Below are 17599 nucleotides of genomic sequence, written 5' to 3' on the forward strand. Positions count from 1 at the left end.
CAGACCAAAACAGCACTTAAGCTTCCCAGTGTCAGTGACAGACAGTGTGCCAACATGCTTGGCGCATGGAAAGGGAGCACAAATGCAGCAAACAGCAACATAAAATCAAATGTTGTTGTGCGTTATTAAAGGTCAGTGATGTAGCTATATGTAGTTCACACTAGTTTTCCCAGAACATGTTTTGTTTCTGATTTGCAGTGGCTTGGTCTTCCATTAATACATCAAGTAGGTTAGGCTAGTTCAAGAGAAAATATATTTGATGGCTATTGGCTCACCCTCAATTGGACTACATGGATCCTTAGTACTCTACCTTATATGAAGTGAAATAGAATAGAAGTTTCAATAGTGTCATAGATCAGTGATATGGAGGAAGGTAACAATGATGATGCCGTCTGGAACGCATCTGGTGCTATTCTGGATATTGACCGAGGTCTGTGTGCCCTGTGAAATGGAATCATTCATCAAAACTGTGAGACGGTGAGTTGTTGTGGGTGACAAGCATTTGTGTTTGCTTCAGGGTCCTGGGCAGACCGCTCACCTTTACATGATGCTGCAATCCAAGGTCGTCTCTTAGCTCTGAGGAATCTCATTTTACAGGTGAGCCAAAGGTAATCCAATTCAGTGTGCACCCACTGCTTACCTTCTGCAATGCACTATGGTTGTGTTCTGCTGCTCCCACAGGGCCACAATGTAAATGTAGTCACTATAGACCATGTGAGTCCTCTGCACGAGGCCTGCCTTGGAGACCATGTAGCATGTGCCAGAGCTCTGATCGCTGCAGGAGCCAATGTGAGTCAATGGAGAAGATCCGTTAATAATCAAGAATACCTTTTAAAAAAATTTTTTTTTACATGAAACAATAATTTGTACTAAATAATAAATTAAGAAATAGCCTAATAAAGCTTTTGTAAAATACATCTTGTTCTCTGTAATTCGTTATTTTTTCTGTGTCCCAAAATGGTGCTGCGTTATTCAGCTGAGCGGTCTGAGTTAACATGAGACTCTGTGCAGGTGAACGTCACCACCATTGATGGGGTGACTCCTCTTTTCAATGCGTGCTCAGTGGGCAGTGTATCATGTGCAGAGGTCCTCCTGGAGAACGGGGCCAAACCCCAGGCTCTGGTATTTCAGCCCTCGCCCATTCACCAAGCCAGCAGTAAAGGTATGCTCACTACCCTTATCACTCCAACATCCTTATCTTAATTAACCTAGTATGAACCCAATGATGTATATAAACCCTGGATGAATGACAAGGGCTGCTGTATTGAAGCCACCGCGCAGCCACCTTGGTAATACTCCTCTATCAAAAAACGATTTTGCAAGCTGTAGAAATGCATGTATTAATGTCTAAATTAGTTTATTCGATTAGACACTTAATGCATACTTTTAAATTATATTATATGAGCTAAACATATGTATTTATTTATTTTTTGGAAAAAAAATATATACATATAAACATTTTCATTTTTTTGTAAGTACTAATGTTACTGTCCCCACTACAAAAAAAAACCACTTAAATACATGTTATCGTGTCCTTGAAACATTTAATTGAAATACTGTTGAATTCCATTTATTCCTATGAGGTGTACCAATATGGCGGCCGGTGGCTTTAAAGACTCTCATTGGCTAATACTTAGCATCAGCAATCCATGCTTTATATACATCATTGGTATGAACCTTGAAGTGTACTTCACTGACCATTTGGGCTGTATTCTAACTTGGGATTGAGGCAAATACATCAAACTTAAAAATCTGAATCAAAATATCACAAATCAGAGTACAGTTTTTGAGATACTCTGACTTGAATTATGTTTGTGTATGTCCCATGATGCTTAGAGGAATCATCATATTCCGGGTACAGAAATAATTAGCTAAAACGCCCACCGCAGTAATTGGAAAGCTGACAGTAATGACTTCCATATGTCTGCCCACGGTCGGTAGGCAGCAGTGGGTGTGTGGAGACTCTAATCAGATGGGGAGCCGATGTGGACTTTGACATTCCTCATCTGGGAACGCCCCTCTACGCCGCCTGTGTCTCTCAGGAGATAGAGTGTGTCCAGAGGCTGCTGAGGGAAGGTGAGGCACGTGCACATCTGCTCTGCCAAATCACCATAGCCAGGTATGATGAGAGGAGGAGAACTAGTGGTAAGATTATTGAAATGTATTGTACCTGTATAGCACTCTCACTATGTCCACATCCACCACTAATGCTGTAGTAGCTTGGTCTTGGTGGGATAGCGCAGAGCATCTGCCCATTTCTACACCACTAATATGTTTAACCCACCTGGATAAAAGTCCAAATCCATCATGTTATGACATCGATAAAGTACTTCTTTCCTGTAACTGAATGGCATAGGACTATTAAATGTGTGTTATATCCATACCCTGGTTTACGCCTCCTCACAGGAGCAAATGTACAGAAAGGTAGATATATGGAGTCTCCCTTACACGCTGCCGCTGAGAAGGACTGCACAGCCATTGTTAAGCTGTTGTTGGACTTTGGGGCAGATATCCATGCCAGGAACATCGAGTTCCAGAGACCTGTGGAGGCCGCTCCCCCCAGTAGCTTGACAGAAGGGTTCCTACTGGTCTATGAGGGTAAGTTCTATAGGCCTGTTCTCAGTCATCCTTAGAAATCAGTGAATTCCTATAGCCAAAGTATCGTAGTGTTATTGGTTTATCACCCAAGTCAAACTAGCTGTCCATTATATGTTTAAAACTGGAATAGAATAGAATACAACATCACATGGAATAGAATAGAATACAACATCACGTGTTCAAGCAATAGCGTGTTCAAGCAATAGCGTGTTCAAGCAATAGCACACTAGCCGGGCTGTAGTGGATTTGGTTGAATAGCATGATATGTTTTCCCTTCTCCCTTCCACCTTTCTGCAGCCACGCCCCAACCATTGAGTCAGCTGTGTCGACAACGTATCCGTGACCGTGTGGGCCATGACAGGTTTCACCTCATCAACCATCTTCCCCTTCCCAACCCCCTCAGGAACTACCTCCAGTACAGATGATGAGCATAGAACTTCACAATCTCAAAGGCTGTGGTTGTGGTGGCATCTTCCTGGTGTCAGTCATTCATGGGAACTCGACAGCCTGCAAGGATTGAAGGAGCACTACTTGCACTTGAAGCAATGAAATGCATACTTGATTTAGCCTATGCCTGATTTTAGTATGGTTCACAAGAAACTGCTAAAATTTGGAGTTGGAGCAATGACCAGCAATAATGGTCTGAACATTTTAAAGTTTGAGTTTCATTTAAATCTAGAGATGGACTGTTTTTCACCTCTTTAAGGAATACCTAGGATAGGATAAAGTAATCCTTCTAACCCCCCCCCCCCCCCCCCCCCCCCCTTAAAAGATTTAGATGCACTATTGTGAAGTGGTTGTTCCACTGGATATCATAAGGTGAATGCACCATTTTGTAAGTCGCTCTGGATAAGAGCGTCTGCTAAATGACTTAAATGTAAATGTAAAGGCATTTAGAAAATGTGTTCCTCATCAATATTTTGCAGCAGGTTTCTAAATGAATCTGTGGCTTGCGCATATGCTCATACAATAACAACATTTAAAGTGCTTGCATATTATGGAAAATACATTTAATTTGGATTGTTATATTAACATGGTTTATCACCTTAAGTATTTTAGATTAGACTTGTGCATCTGCAAAACTTGAAATTCACCAAAATCCTTACCATTATCATTGAGAACACTTCACTCCCACATTCATATCCTCAAAAAATATAGATATAAACTTGCTTGCTTGATGTGTTTTATTATGTGTAATCTTATTGTCTGAGCTGCTTGCTATTATCTTATTAAAACGTTTTGAATTCCACGTTTTTGCAAGTCTTTCAAAGGCAAGCAGCTCTCTTCAGTGTGCGCAACATTTTCTATTTCCAGTGGGTGGCAACAATGTACTTTCCCGCGATACGTTCACCTTTCCAGGAGAAAGAAGTAAGGCCGTTGCTATGGAACTGTTGATAAACATGTCAAATGTGCCATATGGGCTAGTAAGCTGGTTAGCTTAGCTAGTTCGTTTACCACAAATGTTCTATATAGCAACAACTTAACGAAATACTGAATCAGAAAAGTAAGACCAACAGTAACTTGTCTTATCGTGTCATTGTGTAAGCGTGTGTGGCTGGTTCATAGACGCTAGCTGAATTAACATTACAGCTGACAATGGCTTACGCACAGCCTCCCAAAAAGACAGGTCTGCCACGAGAAGTTCTGAAGTGGCTCCAAAGCCTGGATTTGTCATTTTCTCCAAAGAATATTCGCAGGTGAGTGTACATTAGCAAATTGCAAAGCATGTCTAAGTGAAATATAACTTGAGAGTTGGTCTATCTAACCAAGTAAGCCTTAAGGGGACAGTCGGGTAAGTTGAGCTACCTTTGATTCAAGGAAACCATACACAAAATATATAATTGACCAAATATTTAGGAAATGTCCATTTTCATGTGGTCTGTGAAGGAATAAACCACATGGAAAAAGTGGTAAGCAAGATAGCTAAACAAATGTATTTTTTTATTAGGTTAGAGGTTTCATGATGCTTGTATCTAAACCAAAGTAGATCATTTTAAGAATGTTCTATTGGGGTCTCTATAAGCTTTAATATGGCGTTCTACACCTAGCTTGAAAGTGCATCTTGTAGTTGTGTTGGCTATAGTCAACATTTTTGCATTGGGGTAAATTGAGCCAATGGCTATGGGGTAAATTGCCCCAAATGTAAAGTTGAACAAATTGAAGTGTTTTCTTCCCAGGCATAAAGCAAGGCATGAGGTAAAAAAAACTAAGCATGTGTTAAAATATGCTTTAAATGATCAAAAGACAAAAAAGAGATTGTTATTGTGTTTGGGAAATAAAAATAGACATGGTTTCAAAAAGGTAGTGGTAATCTTCCATTCAGTACAGAAATTTGTAGGCAGCTTAATTTACCCTGTACAAGGGCTCAACATACCCCATACCCAGGATAAGTTGTGCCAAGACACCACTTTTTTTGGATAAGCAATGTTTTCAAAACTGTAATGTTTACAGGAATTCAGATTATTTCCATAATGAATATACAGTGCATTCAGAAAGTATTTAGACCCCTTGACTTTTTCCACATGTTATGTTAACCTGATTATACAACGGATTAAATAACATTTCTCATCAATCTACATTTATGTATATCTTTTTTTTAGCCCCATTTACATAAGTATTCAGACCCTTTACTCAGTACTTGGTTGAAGCACCTTTGGCAGCGATTACAGCCTTGAGTCTTCTTGGGTATGACGTTACCAGCTTGGCACACCTGTATTTGGGGAGTTTCTCCCATTCTTCTCCGCAGATCCTCTCAAGCTCTGTCAGGTTGGATGGAGAGCGTCACTGCACAGCTATTTTCAGGTCTCTCCAGAGATGTTCGATTGGGTTCAAGTCCGGGCTCTGGCTGGGCCACTCAAAGACATTAAGAGACTTGTCCCGAAGCCAGTCTTGCGTTGTCTTGGCTGTGCGCTTAGGGTTGTTGTCCTGTTGGAAGATCAGTCTGAGCACTCTGGGGCAGGTTTTCATAAAGGCTCTCTCTGTACTTTGCCCCGTTCATCATTCCTCGATCCTGACTTGTCTCCCAGTTCCTGCCGCTGAAAAACATCCCCACAGCATGATGCTGCCACCACCATGCTTCACCATAGGGATGGTGCCACGTTTCCTCTAGACGTGATGCTTGGTATTGAGGCAAAAGAGTTCATTCTTGGTTTCATCAGACCAGAGAATCTTGTTTCTCATGGTCTGAGAGTCTTTAGGTGCCTTTTGGCAAACTCCAAGCGGGCTGTCATGTGCCTTTTACTGAAGAGTGGCTTCCGTCTGGCCACTTTACCATAAAGACCTGATTGGTGGAGTGCTGCAGAGATGGTTGTCCTTCTGAAAGGTTCTCCCATCTCCACAGAGGAACTCTGGAGCTTGGTCAGGTTCTTGGTCACCTCCCTGACCAAGGCCCTTCTCCCCAGATTGCTCAGTTTGGCCGGGCGGCCAGCTCAAAGAAGAGACTTAGTGGTTCCAAACTTCTTCCATTTAAGAATGATGGAGGACACTGTGTTCTTGGTGACCTTCAATGCTGCAGAAATGTTTTGGTACCCTTCCCCAGATCTATGGACAATTTCTTCGACCTCATGGCTTGGTCTTTGCTCTGACATGCACTGTCAACTGTTGGACCTTATATAGACAGGTGTGCTTTTCCAAATCATGTTCTACCAATTGAATTTACCACAGGTGGACTCCAATCAAGTTGTAGAAACATCTCAAGGATGATAAATGGAAACAGGATAAACTGGAGCACCAATTTCATATCTCATAGCAAAGGGTCTGACTACTTATGTAAATAAGGTATTTCTGTAAAATAATAAAAAATATAAATCTAAAAACCTGTTTTTGCTTTGTCATTATGGGATATTGTGTGTAGATTGATGAGGAATAACATTAATTTAATCAATTTTAGAATACGGCTGTAGCGTAAATAATGTGGGGGAAAAAGGAAGTAGTCTGAATTCTTTCTGAATGCAGTGTAATGAATATAAAAAATGCCTCAACTTATCCCACTCTCCCATATGTTATGGAGTCACATTTTCCCTTCACCAGGGATTTCTCCAATGGCTACCTTGTGGCAGAGATGTTCTCCTGGTATTATCATGAAGACTTCCCCATGCACTCCTACAACAATGGGACATCACTTCCAACCAAACAGGGCAACTGGGCACAAATAGAGAGGGTAAGAGTTGAAGGGTATGGCCAGGTAGCCTGGTTGTCGTCTCTGTTCAGTTATCGCATTACACTCCTTAGCTAAACAGACTGGAACCCAGACTAACGGACAGTAACAAAATAGTAGGTGTATGAGTACAAATAAACTGGTGGGTATAATCCTATGTCCACTTGCAAAGTCATCAATGTTTTTGCTGTGAGAAGGCTGTCTTTCTATACTCCAGACATCCTGTTTTTTCTTTTGTTTGTCATGTTGAATAATGGAGAATTAATTTCTACTCTCTTATCAGTTTCTAGTGAAACAGAACATCCATCTGCAAAAGGAAGTTCTGGACGGGACCATCCACTGCAAACCAGGAGCAGCGGAGCTCCTAGTGCAAGAGATTTACACCATCTTAACTAACAGGAGGTGAGACATTTATTTAACCTTTATTTAACTAGGCAAGTCAGTTAAAAACAAATTGTTATTTACAATGATGGCCTACCCAGGCCAAACCCTAACCCAGATGACACTGGGCCAATTGTGCACCACCCTATGGGACTCCCAATCATGGCCGGTTATGATACAGCCTGGAATCGAACCAGGGTCTGTAATGACGCCTCTAGCACTGAGATGCAGTGCCTTAGACCGCTGCGCCACTCGGGAGCCCTAGCATGTGCAACCAATTCAAATCCTCTCCTTTTCATCAATACATTAGGATTACAATAGGCTTTATCAAGAGAGCGAGACAATGGGTTGTCTGTTTTCCAATTGTTACTGAGCCGACTATCCTGGCTAAAATAAATACAATGCATAGACGCTAACTGATCATCAAGTGATTCTCTTTCTTAGCTTTGTGAAACTAGACTGTCTGCTGCACTTACAATAGTTTCACTGGTGAGCATTGTGGTCAGTCTGGTTTAACCAGGCTTTCTTTTACTGCTTTCCAGATCCAGCCCCTCATATTTTTCCATAGAAGCACAAATATCATATCCCCCCAAAAATGTGTGCGTCTGTAACTTTCTCACTCATCATTATTCATGATTCACTCAGGATTATCCATAATCATGGTAGCGTCTACATTAATGTAGACGTGTTAAGGAACATAATCTATTCTTATTTACAATAAAAGTGACTCCAAAATGACACTACATTATTTACTATTAATTTCTATTGGGCACAAAATAATCTGAAACACAACCAAAACAAACAGCAAATGCATCTAAGAAGTCGATGGAGTCAGAAGCTTGATGTAATGAATAAAGTACCTTGTGTGCTATGAATATGGGACCAAATACTTAACTTTTTACTCCTTTAATACACATATAAGTGAATTTGTCCCAATACTTTTGCTCCCCTAAAATGGGAGGACTATGTACAAAAAGCGCTGCAATTTCTAAACTGTTCACCCTATATGGATGAAAATACCCTCAAATTAAAGCTGACGGTCTGCACTTCATTGTCATTGTTTTATTTCAAATCCAAACTTTCGAAGTATAAAGCCGAAAGAAGAAGAAATGCTTCACTGTCCCAATAATTATGGAGGGCACTGTAGCTGATAAAACTGATATACTGTATAACTGTCCAGGATCAAAGGGATCCAGGGCAGGGAGATTGACTTCACAGACAGGGACTACCAGGACCAGCTGCCCATGCTAGCTCGGGCCACGGCCTCCAAGGCCATCAAGAACAACCTGCGGCTGACCGAGGTCATAGCCGAGCCCAACATCTCCACCAACCAGAGGAAGGTGCAGGCCATCATCCACATGCACCTGGAGCAGAGGGCGGCCGAGAGAGTCCAGAACCCCAGTGAGTGCACCAACAATCGGGATAGAGTGGGGTTCTTGGATAGACCATGAGGCTGGTAACATTAGTCCTGTCGAACCCTAACCCTATCATGTGATTGTGATTCAATGCTACTTTTATTCAAATACAAATAATGTAATTGAATTGGAATATATAAAAAAAAACTGCATTTCTCTCTGGCAGAGCGCTTCAACGTGAAGCCCACCTTGGGAGAACTGGCCGTGAGACTGCCCCCATCTTCTCACCACGGAGATGACAGCTCCGATGGCAACACCTCAGTACAAAGTGGAACAGCCAGTAAGTCATTCACATAGTTTTTTCACCACCACCAGTTTTACAGTGTCTACACTGTAGTCTCTTTTATTTCTCCTCACTTACTTTTTCCTCCCTTCTATAGAGTCATGTGAACCATCCATCAGGAGCAAAGCCAGTGTCCATTTCAAGGAGATTGAGGTGCATCAGACGGACAGACGCTCGCTGATTGCAATTTAAAAGGCCGGGAGATGCAGCCGTTTGGTGTATCTGGGATAGATGCCTCTGATACGATACCTGTAATAAAAGTACCTTTATCCCTCTATTTCTGTAATATCAGTACCTCTATACCTCTATTCCTCTAATAAAAGTACCTCTATACTTTTATTCCTCTCATAAAAGTTCCGCTATACTTCTAATTAAAGTACCTCTATACCTTTATTCCTCTAATAAAAGTTCCTCTATACCTCTATTCTTCTAATTAAAGTACCTGAATACCTTTATTCCTCTAATAAAAGTACCTCGATACCTCTATTTCTCTAATAAAAGTACCTCTATACCTTTATTCCTCTAATAAAAGTACCTCAATACCTCTATTCCTCGAATAAAAGTACCTTTATTCCTCTTATAAATGTACCTCTATACCTCTATGAATGAATACAAGTACAGCAGTTCTCAATGACTATCATGCAAGATATTACCTTGGGGGTGTTTTTTTACTAGTTATTCACTAGTCCATCAGTTACAGTACTTCAACCATTAGTAGTTGCTCTAAAATTGCAATTTCCGCGGGTTACCAGTAGGTGGCGGTACTGTATCTGGTTTATAATCATGGGCGAGGCAGGTTGAAAATCAAAGCACGATCAACCGTTGTTTTGATAAATGCATTCTGTATTATAGATCCGTGCTTTTCACAAATGTCTGTTAACATTCCAGTTATTACCTTCACAGCAGTGACTAACAATGTGAATAGGACATTATATTGTCTGCTCATCTCTTCTGCCTGTAAATTCCCTCATTTCATGTAGGGTCCTTTATACAGTGTTAGGTAATATGCTTGGTGCATCCATCTCAACATCATGTTCATAATGACTAGTTTGTTGTGACTGACTGGGTTTGAATCCAGGTCATCTGCACATCACAAAACTGTCTTAGCCAGCTGAGCTAAACCCTAGGTTCCTTTGGGAGTTAACACAAGTCTTCAGGTATCGGACATGGTTAATTACCACCTCTCTCTGCCGTATTACACTGGCTCCATCCAGTTTCAGCTAATGAAGGATGAGAAATGCAATAGCTTTTGTGTGATGAAAGATCCCTAATGTCTTATTTAACAAGCATTTAGATGTTGTGTATCATACACCAGATGAAAACCATAAGGTCCAGATATTGTGTTCTTTGTTTGCACAGCTCATAAAATTCCACCTCGGAGAACTTTACAATGATGTGCAGATCATTTCCTCTTTGCCTTGCACCTGTGATAAGACACAGTAATGTCACCTTTATAATAGAATGAAAGCAGCATTTAGATAAAGGATCCCAAACATACAGCCCATGGCCTGCAACATAACCATGCTTCCAATTATCAGGAAGGTATTTTCTTTACACAGCTGATTGGAAAAGATCAGAAGCTGATCTGATCTTTTAACTGTCAGGTCTGGTGTCTGCGTACAGTATATCAAATCAAATCAAATGTTATTGGTCACATTGCACTACTGGTTAGAGCCTGTAAGTAAGCATTTCACCTGTTGTGTTCGGCGCACGTGACAAATCAACTTTTGATTTAATTTGACATGCATATGGTTAGATGTTAATGTGAGTGTAGCGAAATGCTTGTGCTTCTAGTTCTGACCATGCAGTAATAACAAGTAATCTAACAATTTAACAACAACTACCTTATACACACAAGTGCGATGCCCGTGCGGCATATGCAAGATGCAGTACATGGTATAGAGTATAGTATATACATATGATATGAGTAATGTAGGGTATGTAAACATGATATAAAGTGGCATTGTTTAAAGTGACTAGTGATACATTTATTACATCTAATTTTTAATTATTAAAGTGGCTAGAGATTTGAGTCAGTATGTTAACAGCAGCCACTCAATGTTAGTGATGGCTGTTTAACAGTCTGATGGCCTTGAGATAGAAGCTGTTTTTCAGTCTCTCTGTCCCAGCCTTGATGCAACTGTACTGACCTCACCTTCTGGACGATAGCGGGGTGAACAGGCAGTGGCTCGGGTGGTTGTTGTCCTTGATGATCTTTTTGGCCTTCCTGTGAAATCGGGTGGTGTAGTTGTCCTGGAGGGCAGGTAGTTTGCCCCCAGTGGGCAGGTAGTTTGCCCCCAGTGATGCGTTGTGCAGACCTCAATACCCTCTGGAGAGCCTTGCGGTTGTGGGTGGAGCAGTTGTCATACTAGGCGGTGATACAGCCCGACAGGATGCTCTCGATTGTGCATCTGTAAAAGTTTGTGAGTGTTTTCGGTGACAAGCCAAATTTCTTCTGTCTCCTAAGGTTGAAGTGGCGCTGCTGCACCTTCTTCACCACACTGTGTGTGTGGTTGGACCATTTCAGTTTGTCCGTGATGTGTACGCCGAGGAACTTAAACTTTCCACCTTCTCCACTACTGTCCTGTTCGATGTGGATAGGGGGGTGCTCCCTCTGCTGTTTCCTGAAGTCCACGATCATCTCCTTTGTTTTGTAGATGTTGAGTGTGAGGTTATTTTCCTGACACCACACTCCGAGGGCCCTCACCTCCTCCCTGTAGGCGGTCTTGTTGTTGTTGGTAATCAAGCCTGCCACTGTAGTGTCGTCTGCAAACTTGATGATTGAGTTGGAGGCATGCATGGCCACGCAGTCATGGGTGAACAGGGAGTACAGGAGAGGGCTGAGAACGCACCCTTGTGGGGCCCCAGTGTTGGGGATCAACAGGGTGGAGATGTTGTTTCCTACCCTCACCACCTGGGGGCGGCCCGTCAGAAAGTCCAGGACCCAGTTGCACAGGATGGGTTGAGACCCAGGGCCTCGAGCTTAATGACGAGTTTGGAGGGTACTATGGTGTTAAATGCTGAGCTGCAATCGATGAACAGCACTCTTACATAGGTATTCCTCTTGTCCAGATGGGTTAGGGCAGTGTGCAGTGTGATTGCGTCGTCTGTGGACCTATTGGGGCGGTAAGCAAATTGGAGTGGGTATAGGGTGTCAGGTAGGGTGGAGGTGATATGATCCTTGACTAGTCTCTCAAAGCACTTCATAATGACAGAAGTGAGTGCTACGGGGCGATAGTCGTTTAGCTCAGTTACCTTAGCTTTCTTGGAAACAGGAACAATGGTGGCCCTCCTGTAGCATGTGGGAACAGCAGACTGGGATAAGGGATTGATTGAATATGTCCGTAAACACACCAGCCAGCTGGTCTGCGCATGCTCTGAGGACATAGCTAGGGATGCCATCTGGGCTGGCAGCCTTGCGAGGGTTAACACGTTTAAATGTTTTACTGACGTTGGCTGCGGTGAAGGAGAGTCCGCAGGTTTTGGTAGTGGGCCGTGTCAGTGGCACTGTATTGTCCTCAAAGCGAGCAAAGAAGTTGTTTAGTTTGTCTGGCAGCAAGACGTTGGTGTCCGCGACGGGGCTGGTTTTCTTTTTGTAATCCGTGATTGACTTTAGACCCTGAAACATACGTCTCGTGTCTGAGGCGTTGAATTGCGACTCTACTTTGTCTTTATACTGATGCTTAGCTTGTTTGATTGTCTTGCGGATGGCATAGCTACACTGTTTGTATCCGGTCTTGTTTCCGGTCGCCTTGCCATGATTAAAAGCAGTGGTTCGTGCTTTCAGTTTTGCGCGAATGCTGCCATCAATCCACGGTTTCTGGTTGGGGAAGGTTTTAATAGTCACCATGGGTACAACATCACTGATGCACTTGCTAATAAACTCGCTCACCGAATCAGTGTATACATCAATGTTGTTGTCTGAGGCTATCCGGAACATATCCCAGTACACGTGATCGAAGCAATCTTGAAGCGTGGAATCAGGTTGGTCGGACCAGCATTGAACAGACCTGAGCACGGGCATTTCCTGTTTTAGTTTCTGTCTATAGGCTGGGATCAACAAAATGGAGTCGTGGTCAGATTTGCCGAAAGGAGGGCGAGGGATGGCTTTGTATGCGTCGCGGAAATTAAGAGTAGCAATGATCCAGAATGCTGCCAGCCCTGGTCGCGCATTCGATATGCTGATAACATTTAGGGAGGCTTGTTTTCAGATTAGCTTTGTTAAAATCCCCAGCTACAATAAATGCAGCCTCAGTATATGTGGTTTCCAGTTTAAATATAGTCCAATGATGTTCTTTCAGGGCCGTCGAGATGTCTGCTTGGGAGGATATTCACGGCTGTGATTATAATCAAAGAGAATTCTCTTGGTAGATAATGACTATACACTTGTTAGAAATTGTATTTCAGACCTTTGTTAGGTCAGCTAATACAGTTGAAGTCGGAAGTTTACATACACCTTGGCCAAATACATTTAAACTACGTTTTTTACAATTCCTGACATTTAATCCAAGTAAAAATTCCCCGTCTTAGGTCAGTTAAAATCACCACTTTATTTTAAGAATGTGATATGTCAGAATAATAGTAGAGAGAAAGATTTATTTCAGGTTTTATTTCTTTCATCACATTCCCAGTGGGTCAGAAGTTTACATACATTCAATTAGTATTTGGTAGCGTTGCCTTTAAATTGTTTAACTTGGGTCAAACGTTTAGGGTAGCCTTCCACAAGCTTCCCACAATAAGTTGGGTGCATTTTGGCCCATTCCTCCTGACAGAGCTGGTGTAACTGAGTCAGGTTTGTACGCCTCCTTGCTACCACACGCTTTTTCAGTTCTGCCCACAAATTTTCTTTGGGATTGAGGTCAGGGCTTTGTGATGGCCACTCCAATACCTTGACTTGGTTGTTCTTAAGCCATTTTTCCACAACTTTGTCCATTTGGAAGACCCATTTGCGATCAAGCTTTAACTTCCTGACTGATGTCTTGAGATGTTGCTTCAATATATCCACATCATTTTCCTGCCTCATGATGCCATCCATTTTGTGAAGTGCACCAGTCCCTCCTGCAGCAAAGCACCCCCACAACATGATGCTGCCTCCCCTGTGCTTCACGGTTGGGATGGTGTTCTTTGGCTTGCAAGCCTCCCCCTTTTTCCTCCAAACATAACGATGGTCATTATGGCCAAACGGTTCTATTTTTGTTTCATCAGACCAGAGGACATTTCTCCAAAAAGTACCATCTTTGTTCCCATGCGCTGTTGCAAACCCTGGTCAAACCATAGTCTTCCTGAGTGGTATGACGGCTGTGTGGTCCCATGGTGTTTATACTTTCGTACTATTGTTTGTACAGATGAACGTGGTACCTCCAGGCGTTTGGAAATTGCTCCCAAGGATGAACCAGACTTGTGGAGGTCTACAATTTTTTTTCTGAGGTCTTGGCTGATTTCTTTTGATTTTCCCATGATGTCAAGCAAAGAAGCACTGAGTTTGAAGGTAGGCCTTGAAATACACCTTGGTACACCTCCAATTGACTCAAATTATGTCAATTAGCCTATCAGAAGCTTCTAAAGCCATGACCACAATTTCTGGAATTTTCCAAGCTGTTTAAAGGCACAGTCAACATTGTATATGAAAACTTCTGACCCACTGGAATTGTGATACAGTGAATTATAAGTGAAATAATCTGTCTGTAATCAATAGTTGGATTTTTGTTGTTGTGTCATGCACAAAGTAGATTTCCTAACCGACTTGCCAGAACTATAGTTTGTGAACAAGAAATTTGTGGAGTCGTTGAAAAGCTAGTTTTAATGACTCCAACCTAAGTGTATGTAAACTTACGACTTCAACTGTATGTCTGCTTACTGCTGGCATTCCATCACCATAATGGTTTTCATTGCATAATGATGCTTTTCACTATATGACAGCAGTACATACATAGTTTCAAATAAAGAGTTATCCTCATAAACACTTAAATTGTTTGTTGTCAAGAGTCTTTACGAGTCTCTTATCGTCCTGCAAAATTCAGGAATGTTTTGTGACAAATACCTTTTTTACAATCGTCAGCGGAGTTCAAAGAAAGACAGCTTGTTGCTGCTGCAGACTGCTCTCCGCCTGGATTCAGAGTTGTCCGAATACCCTGAAGGGAAATTCTAACTCCCAATGGGCTGCTCTGTTGGTCCTAAATCTCTCCGCACCCTGCTCAATGTATAATAGAGCTGTAAACTGAGTGTAAAAGGATGACAGCTAGATATGTGTTTCTGGCTGTGTGCCCAGCCCTCAATGTGGTCTGAGAAGCCTGTGGATTAGCAGGTCCCTCAAGCCGGACACATATCTATCTGGCTAGAGATCTCCTGGAGAGGATGTGGAAAAAGAGAGAGACCGCATACTGATATATACATTTTCTCTAATAAAATTGATAGATTTCCAGATTCCATGCATTACCTGTTCATAGCTTAGTGTGTTTAATTGCAGCAATGTTTCAGATAAACCTAAGGGTCAAATGCTATAATGTACTGGCAAATGTTCATGTTTTGTTGATGAGCATTGAGGCTATACGATATCCAGCATCTGCTCAAAGCCCTAAGATGTGCATGTGGTCTTTTACTCTTTCGCCTACAGATGATGTCTATCGACAAATCATTTGCAAGCTACAAGCAGCATTTATTAAGTGAGTCACACTAGATATTTATCTAACTCTCCACAGCAGTTTTGTAAGTTTCTTTCCCTAAAACGAAATATAAATTCACTCCCCAGGGCTTCATTCAAAGGACCCTCATCTTGTTTCCATGGTTGTAAAAGTGAACTGATGCCCTAGTCAAGTATTTACCTCTTCACTGGTGTGCTGTAAAATTTGACCTCATGAATCTTTCAGATTCTGTTGATTTCTCTCAGCTCGACTGGGTGGGAACAAACATTAACACTTACATTAACACATTAACAAACATTAACACAGAACAACACTATCTTGGCTTGTTCAGTTGCCCAGTGATTTGTATTGGAATTACTGTGTTTTCAGGTTCAGCAAATAATACAGTAGATTTCAATGGAGAGAAAAAAATGCCACTGTACAAATAATGTGAAATATTGAAAATTCTTAATTCTGAAATTAGTAGGACAGTGATTTGAGACTGATATAGTTCACAGCGTCCTAGGGCAAAATGGTTATTAAATATAGTGATTTTTCTACATGAAAATGTGCGCGATAATGTATAGAGGCAGTGTCTGAGGTTTCAGAGGTGCTGTTTCTATTTATTACGTTTGTTAGTCTTTCCTATTGAACAATATATGGGGATGGTTGCTATGGCAACTTGCGAGCACATAGGAACACAGACTGGAGAGCAACCAGGAGACAGTAATAAGCTTACTGTGAGCTTGTTTGGCTCCTTCTGTTTATAAATTATGATTAATAAAAAACACTGGCATATCATTTCACACGCATGTACACATGCATTCATACACAAACAGATTCACCCAAACACATTTACACAGTCCCACTTCCACACAATTTCATACATGGCTTGGCAGTGACGAGGAATGCATACTGCCTAGATACCCTCGCAGAGTGTTTCGCCATCTGCTGTTTTTTATCTCCCTCTCTTCCTCCATTGGTACCGACAGTGCTAAACAGGAGGGATGGCGGATGAGAGGAAGGGAAGTGGGCACAGGGAGGAGGGGGGAGGGAGGTGGTCAGCCCATGAACATGACTAGCCAGAGAGTGTTGTGGGGGCTTGCGAGCTAAGGATTCCCCCAGAAAAGACCCCAACCCCCAACAGCAAATCTCCCACCCTTGTTAACAAAGCAGCCGTGTGTGAGGGGATGGTATTCAGGCCAAGGGTGGGGCGCTTTGTGTGTGTGTGTGCGTGCGTATGTGTGTGTGTGTGTGTGTGTTTAGCACTGCATCCTTTATAGCAGATGTTAATATAGTGTGTGTGTGTGTGTGTGTGTGTGTGTGTGTGTGTGTGTGTGTGTGTGTGTGTGTGTGTGTGTGTGTGTGTGTGTGTGTCTGTGTGTGTGTGTGGTGTGTGTGTGTGTGTGTGTGTAATAGTGTTCTATATAAAGTATCAGTCAAAAGTTTGGACACAGCTACTCATTCCAGGGTTTTTCTTTATTTTTACTATTTTCTATATTGTAGAATAATAGTGAAGACATCAAAACTACGAAATAACATGTAGTTAACCAAATAAGTGTTAAACAAATCAAAATGTATTTTATATTTGAGATTCTTCAAAGTAACCACCCTTTGCCTTGATGACAGCTTTACACACTCTTGGCATTCTCTCAACCAGCTTCACGAAGTAGTCACCTGGAATGCATTTCAATTAACAGGTGTGCCTTGTTAAAAGTTAACTTCTGGAATTTCTTTCCTTCTTACTGCGTTTGAGCCAATCAGTTGTGTTGTGACAAGGTAGGGGTGGTATAGAGAAGATAGCCCTATTTGGTAAAAGACCAAGTTAAAATTATGGCAAGAACAGCTCAAATGAGCAAAGAAAAACGACTGCGTGAATCAGGCTTTCATGGTCAAAATGCCACAAATAAACCACTACTAAAAGACACCAATAAGGAGAAGATAATTGCTTGGGCCAAGATGCATGAGCAATGGACATTAGACCGGTGGAAATCTGTCCTTTGGTCTGATAAATCGAAATTTGAGATTTTGGGTTCCAACTGCTGTGTCTTTGTGAGACACAGAGTAGGTGAACAGAAGATCTCTGCATGTACAGTGAGGGAAAAAAGTATTTGATCGCCTGCTGATTTTGTACGTTTGCCCACTG

General features: G+C 41.9%; 2 protein-coding genes across 2 annotated transcripts; both read left to right on the forward strand.

Annotated features, from left to right (window-relative positions):
* Positions 1 to 3343, forward strand: asb5a (ankyrin repeat and SOCS box containing 5a). Its single transcript, XM_082975134.1, has 7 exons — positions 1 to 131; positions 518 to 597; positions 682 to 789; positions 1012 to 1162; positions 1942 to 2076; positions 2407 to 2598; positions 2896 to 3343. Exons 1-7 carry the CDS (start codon positions 110 to 112, stop codon positions 3021 to 3023), a joined length of 816 nt encoding a protein of 271 aa, XP_082831260.1. The 5' UTR covers positions 1 to 109; the 3' UTR covers positions 3024 to 3343.
* Positions 3344 to 3384: 41 nt separating this feature from the next.
* Positions 3385 to 9381, forward strand: spata4 (spermatogenesis associated 4). Its single transcript, XM_014199195.3, has 6 exons — positions 3385 to 4295; positions 6628 to 6757; positions 7038 to 7156; positions 8316 to 8536; positions 8717 to 8830; positions 8931 to 9381. Exons 1-6 carry the CDS (start codon positions 4195 to 4197, stop codon positions 9023 to 9025), a joined length of 780 nt encoding a protein of 259 aa, XP_014054670.2. The 5' UTR covers positions 3385 to 4194; the 3' UTR covers positions 9026 to 9381.
* The last annotated feature ends 8218 nt before the right edge of the window (positions 9382 to 17599 follow it).

Source organism: Salmo salar, chromosome 05 (assembly GCF_965601325.2).
Source record: "Salmo salar chromosome 05, fSalSal1, whole genome shotgun sequence".
In the NCBI taxonomy this organism is placed as follows: Eukaryota; Metazoa; Chordata; class Actinopteri; order Salmoniformes; family Salmonidae; genus Salmo; species Salmo salar.

What these genes read in the sequence shown, in the direction of transcription:
- asb5a (XM_082975134.1), top strand. Translation starts at nt 110, where the DNA reads ATGTTGTTGTGCGTTATTAAAG. An exon ending in TGATCGCTGCAGGAGCCAAT is followed by an intron (nt 790 to 1,011) that starts GTGAGTCAATGG and finishes GACTCTGTGCAG; the next exon opens with GTGAACGTCACCACCATTGA. An exon ending in TCACCAAGCCAGCAGTAAAG is followed by an intron (nt 1,163 to 1,941) that starts GTATGCTCACTA and finishes CACGGTCGGTAG; the next exon opens with GCAGCAGTGGGTGTGTGGAG.
- spata4 (XM_014199195.3), top strand. Translation starts at nt 4,195, where the DNA reads ATGGCTTACGCACAGCCTCCCAAAAAGACAGGTCTGCCACGAGAAGTT. An exon ending in TCTCCAAAGAATATTCGCAG is followed by an intron (nt 4,296 to 6,627) that starts GTGAGTGTACAT and finishes TCCCTTCACCAG; the next exon opens with GGATTTCTCCAATGGCTACC. An exon ending in ACCATCTTAACTAACAGGAG is followed by an intron (nt 7,157 to 8,315) that starts GTGAGACATTTA and finishes ATAACTGTCCAG; the next exon opens with GATCAAAGGGATCCAGGGCA.